Here is a 5,894-nt window from a genome sequence, read left to right on the forward strand (position 1 = left end):
CCCTCCTGCTGGTAACACACCCAAACCAGCTTGGGTATAAGTACTCCTGGCCCAAATTCGGAAGCGTTGAATACCCCCTGTTCCACTGAAATTGGTGAGGACACAGCATTTCTCAAAATCACCGATGCTCACACAGCAGCACACTAACTTCTACTAATAAACTCAATATGCTGATAAATTAAAAATGTTCTGGAGTTGGAGGTAGGGAAGGGTGGGAGGTTGTAAGTTTGCACACAGTTATTTCTTCAGATTAACACACACAACGTTAGTAACTGTAGTTTTCAAATTGTTTTAATTTGGTGCTATTGGGATTTAATTCTCTGAGGAATCCTTCTTTGAGAAGGCAAAACCATTTTAAATGATACTGAAATCATACTACATTCTTACGGACATGAAAAACATCGTGAGTTTGAATTTCATAGTGCCAAGAACAGGGCCTCTGAAGCTGAAGCTTTAACCAAGAACTTCTGTGCCACAAAGGGGAGGAGGGGTGGGAATGAAAACACAGTGAGACTGTGTCACAGCAAGTATTTGCGCCTGGTATCCTCATCCAGAGTGAGGTCTACTACTTCTGGGGGTGAAGACCAGTTCTGCTGGGGAGTCACTGCTGTCCATGACTGTGTTTGCTGAGCGCTAATGTACTGTGCGCCGTGCTTCCAGGAAGACACACTCTGAATCACACCTCCCCTGGGATGCACACACCTGCAGCAAGGAAAAAAAACACAAAATATTAATGCTGCTATTGAATTCAGTCAGATTCTTCACTGAAGTGTTTCATCACTTAGACATCCCTCTCCAAACTGTCCTCATGGATTCTCCACTTGTGGAGTCCACGATGTCTGAAACACCCAGTAAACAAAGCTGAGACTAAATTTAAACTTGGGGGTGGTGGTGGGGATTAAATCCTTTTTAAGAACTGAATTCTGCCAGTGGGTGTAAAGTGATATTCCTTAAAAAGTATGTGCCTGGATCCCAAGGACCTTGAAGAAACCTGTCCCACCATGTGTAGTGCCGTGAATTATACAGCACAGTTTCCTGCTAGCAGTTTTACCCACTGGACTTCTAACAAGAGAAAAATTTGAAGTGAGGCTGCATGAGACAGAAAGAAAAGCTATTTTGCTATATAAAATCAAAGCCATGTTAAAGTAAGGAGGTAATGATACTTTCATTACAATAATTACAAAAGAGATCTTGTTAATTACATTATTACAGCCATTACATTTGATTTTTGTTTTGGTCTTTTTAACTAAGAATTACAAACATGCTGGGAAATGCTCACTGACAACGGCACAGCCTCACTTCAGCAAAACATTTAAGCTTTCAGCCAATGAGACTAAATCATGTATTTAAAGGTAAGGATAGGCTCAAGTGACTTGCTGAAGCGAGATACATAGGTACTGATTTACACAGCATTTTTACCTATTATCTTCATAGCAGACATGTGGCAAATCAAGTGCAAGTTAGTGGTAATTAGGAAAAAAAAAGGCAAAAGATAGACTTAATTTTGTTGTATGATGAAGTGATGACAAGAATTTACTGGAGGCTTTAAGATGATCACTCCACTTCCAACTGAAAATATTACACAAGCACTAGTAAAACTTGATACCTAATGCTCAAAAAATTGTTTTTCTCTTGTAAGCATTGGTGGTCGCTGCAGCTGCTCCTGGCTGCACAGCTAAGTATGAGGTGTTCTGGCTGCTGGGGTAACCTTTCCCTATTTATTTGTGAAGGCATGTGTATTTCAGGAATTCAAATTTTCTGCACTGATCCCTGGCATTTACATTTTATTTATTCTAATAAAAAGTTGTGCTATTTATTTTCTCCAAAACTACTTAGGTTATACTCAGCTCTCTTGGTTTTGGTTGCAGTTTCATGATGTAGAATGAAAAATCTCATTTTCTGAGCTGTAACTTCTCTGAATATAAATGTCTCATTACCTTCTCAGATACGCTGTTTAGTTTCGGATGTGATGTTCAGAATGGCTTTTTTATGACTTCCTCAGTCTTAAAAACACTTACTTAAAGTACGTATCTACAAAGTGTTTGCAATAAGAGACTGGAACTCTAGCAAATGTATGGGATTTCTTTCTTTAAAGAAAAAATATTTTTAAGCATAACTGACAAGAAAAGCTTGTAGACAATGCAATTGAATACGATGTTTGGTCTCAGGGCCTATGGTCCATTGTTCTCAGAACAGTCCTCAATGCTTAGGCAAAGCTAACACTAACTTTTCTCCCTGAAGATGACAAAAATCAAGCCATACATTATCTCACAGAAATTATATCTCACAAAAATAAAAGTGTTTATCCTCATACAAATCACACAAGCAGCCAACAGCAAAATGTTGAGTCAAACATGAGCTTAGGGACCATGCTTCCAATCTGTAGCTATGGGAAGATACCAAGTAAAGGCAACCAAAAAAAAGGAGTGAAAAAACCCCTAGGAAAAAAACAGATGAAAACTATTTTATACACATGCATGATTAAAAAATAAAATCTATTGGAGAAAAATTAAACTGAAAAACATGAGTTGGTGTCCTAAGTAGATGCTAAGTAATATTCCAATGATGAGAAAGAGCACCAATTCACTAACAATCTGAAAAACCTCACATGATGGACAAACTCTAGGTTGTCACGACTCACACCAGCCCAACAACAACATGGAATACGCAGCATGATAAAAAACAGCAAAAGAACAGAATCCAAACACCATACTAACTAAGCATGCAAAAAATACTGATCAAAAACCTAAACCTTGTCCAAACGACAACCCTGTCAGAAGCCCATCAATACTTCATAACTGCAAGCCTAGACCTGCAAGAGAAATAAAACTCTAAATAGGATTCAAACAACTGAAATGTGTGAGTATTCAATGGAGCCAGTAAACACTAGTGTATGGGAGAAGGCTATATGAACAAAGGAAAGCACAGAATTGTGCTTATAGTCTAATTTGCTGAAATTATTTCAGTCCATATCTGCTAAAACTCATTTTAAACAGCAACTCAGCATTTAGTTCACAATTCTGTTCCTGTACAAGGTATTACTGAGGCAAGCAGCATGGGAAGCTTTCAAACAGGGAACTGCAACAGAAGGGTCATGTGTGCATAGTAATAGGGAGATTTACAATGACTCGTTTTGGATGGCTGCACCCCTCATCACTAGCACAAAGATCCTCCAAGCCCTGGGTCTGCTGGATAAACAGCCAGGGGAGTTAGTTCCTAAGGAATTTGTATCTCCCAAAGGTTAGCCATGCCAGGACTTTCACTGTTCTGAAAGCAAAGACTAAATCTGTCTCCCTTCAGGACCTGAAAACTTACTTTTTTCAACAGCTCTGGACTGTACCCACATCTATCCATCAAGTTTCCTGCCTGGGAAATCGGGTCCTGGCACACCTTTCTTCTTTCCTCAGGAAAGATGTGGTGAAGGGACATTGAGGAACAGCTCTGTTCCTTGTTCCTCACACAGCTCTTCAGCCCCCAAGTACCCACCATGCAGCAGACTAGTTTTGGAAGGAGCTTGTCTGTATAGTGTTTTAACTTCCTTTTATTCAACCAAATTCACACTCCACACTATATGAAAATGCCAGTCTTGTTCAATTGCTTCATCATATCTTAAGACAAGGAAGGACCACAGACTAAAGATGAAGAGCAACATCAAAAAATGGCTACCAAGAATAACAGCTGAAGCTCAGCTGGACAGGTTTCTATCTGAGCTTAGGAGAAACCTCTGGATTTCTACCCTTCATCTACTCCAGGGATTTAAACCCTCTTGTATCTTCAAATAAAATCAAGATTCACAAGGATCTGATTTTTAATCTAAAAGGGCTACTAGATGATCTTTAAGGTCCTTTCCAACCCAGGCCATTCTATGATTCTATAATCTTATGACATTAGCCAAAATTGATAGTATTTTTACAACTACGGATTAATTAAATGAAGTGGAAGCTGATTATAAGTTTATATTTTGAAAGGAAACAAGAACCCACATAAATAATTTTGCTTATTTATTTGCATATTCACATATTCCTTTAAAATCTGATGCATATACATTTGGTATCTCAATATTTGATATTTTAGTACTACGCATCTGTAGCCAGTTAATGTTTGATATTGAATCACAAGTTTAATCTGAATACTTATCAAGTTGGTCACATTCTAAAGAAAACCACATTCTGGCACCACCATGACTAGCAGAATAGAAAAAAAATGCAATGTTTGCTACCTTTTGGGTGCTGCTCATGGATGGGTAACTATAGAAGGCAAAGTCAGCAGTTTTTTATTAACTCTGGCAGTACAGAGATTCTGATAAAATGAAGAAAAAAAGAATTCATACCTGGCATGTTCCTGAACTCCAACAATCTCTACTTCACTATCAGAAGAGGCGATATTAATTTCTTCATTGGCCTGGACATTAGCAGAAGAGTTTTTGTCACCTGCAAGGAAGCCTGGATCCAAACGACCTACAGATGGAGAAAATGGAAATATAGGCAATGTTTAACAGCTTACACAACTCAGAAATCAACTGGAAAAGGAGTTTTCCAGCCTAACAAAAAAAAAATCCACCAAAAAACCCCAAACCAAAACCCCACAAACAAACAAAAAAAGACTGAAACACTGGAGATTGGGAAATCTTATTAGATCAAGTTATTCAACTTTCAGTTCATCACCTGATAGAGGATAACCCCTGCATTCAGCCAGTCTAGTGAGGGAGTTTTCACACCAATGTGAACAAAGCCCAACTACTGCATCAAGAACACTTGATGTAATTAGAATTTCCAGCTGCTATTTTATGACAATGCTAAGAGATAGACTGTGCCTAAACCTCTTTGACATAAAGAAACAAAACAATCTAATCAAATCCAATTATACTATGGCAAAAAAAAGCCTATAGGCTGGACAGAAACATCACACGCATCAAGGAAAATTAATTCAATTTCTTTAAATAGAAAGCTAGGGGAAGCTGGTCAATGAAAAAAGAGCAAACCCATCAGTTTCTGGCTGTGCTGCTTCACACATCTGCTCTAACATTATTACAAATACTTGGAAAAAAATCTGGGTTTCCTAAGTCCCATATACAACAGTAGTTTTTTAATTACAGTCCCTCAATGCTGCCGAGTTCATCAGCCTGTCAAATAACAGGCCCTCTCTAAACACGGCGAGTGTGGCAGGTTTTTGTCTTTTCTGCCAAGCACTGCTGGGAAGGTTCTTCACCCCAATTAGTGAAGCTGTGTTGAGTCATATTAAATAATACTTGCATGGAAAACACAAAGCAAACAAAATTATTATTTCTTTCACAGCAAATAAATTTTTAAAAAATCAATTTAAGAAACAAGATTTCAATAAAAGATATAACTTAAGACTCTTTTTTTTAGGGAAACAGAAGATGATTAATTCTCCTGTCTCTAACATTAGCCTGGGGCGGGGGGCTGAGCAGCCCTGAAGCAGGTGACACTACCTACTTCTTAGAATCCACTTGCCCAGCTGTTTTTGTTGAGCAGGAAATTTGAAAGGAGGTGAATATTTTATGTCTATCTAGTTTGAGTGGACATGTCTTCAAAGATGAGAGGAGTAGGAAGCAATAACGATCCGCAGAATTTCGAAAGTGTGCAAACATGCAGAACAGATTATACCCCCAGGTAGATCAAGAGGACATAGAAGAAATTAAACTTAAAACAAGTGTTAGGAAAATCTTCTAATGATTGCACTTGAAAAAGATGCAAGCAAACAGAATCATAGAATGGTCTGGGTTAGAAGGGACCTTACAGGCCATCTAGTTCCAACTTCCTGCCATGGGCAGGGTCACGTTCCACTAGACCAAGTTGCTTCAAGCCTTATCCGACCTGACCTTGAACACTTCCAGGGACAGAACAGCCACAGCTTCTCCGAGGACCCCGCGC

At 38.6% G+C, this 5,894-nt stretch overlaps 1 protein-coding gene across 2 annotated transcripts in view; it reads right to left on the bottom strand.

Annotated features, from left to right (window-relative positions):
- Positions 1 to 518: 518 nt before the first annotated feature.
- The window catches only part of LOC103798560 (chromosome unknown open reading frame, human C18orf25), a 25,567-nt gene continuing 20,191 nt past the window's right edge, over positions 519 to 5,894 (bottom strand). For both annotated transcript variants that reach the window (XM_009070834.1, XM_009070833.1), the window contains 2 exons: positions 4,331 to 4,457; positions 519 to 702 (listed from right to left, as the gene is read on the bottom strand). In XM_009070834.1, coding sequence (XP_009069082.1) covers positions 519 to 702; positions 4,331 to 4,457 — 311 coding nt within the window. The remainder of the gene's footprint in view (positions 703 to 4,330; positions 4,458 to 5,894) is intronic.

This window comes from Acanthisitta chloris, unplaced genomic scaffold, assembly GCF_000695815.1.
Source record: "Acanthisitta chloris isolate BGI_N310 unplaced genomic scaffold, ASM69581v1 scaffold4093, whole genome shotgun sequence".
NCBI lineage: Eukaryota > Metazoa > Chordata > Aves > Passeriformes > Acanthisittidae > Acanthisitta > Acanthisitta chloris.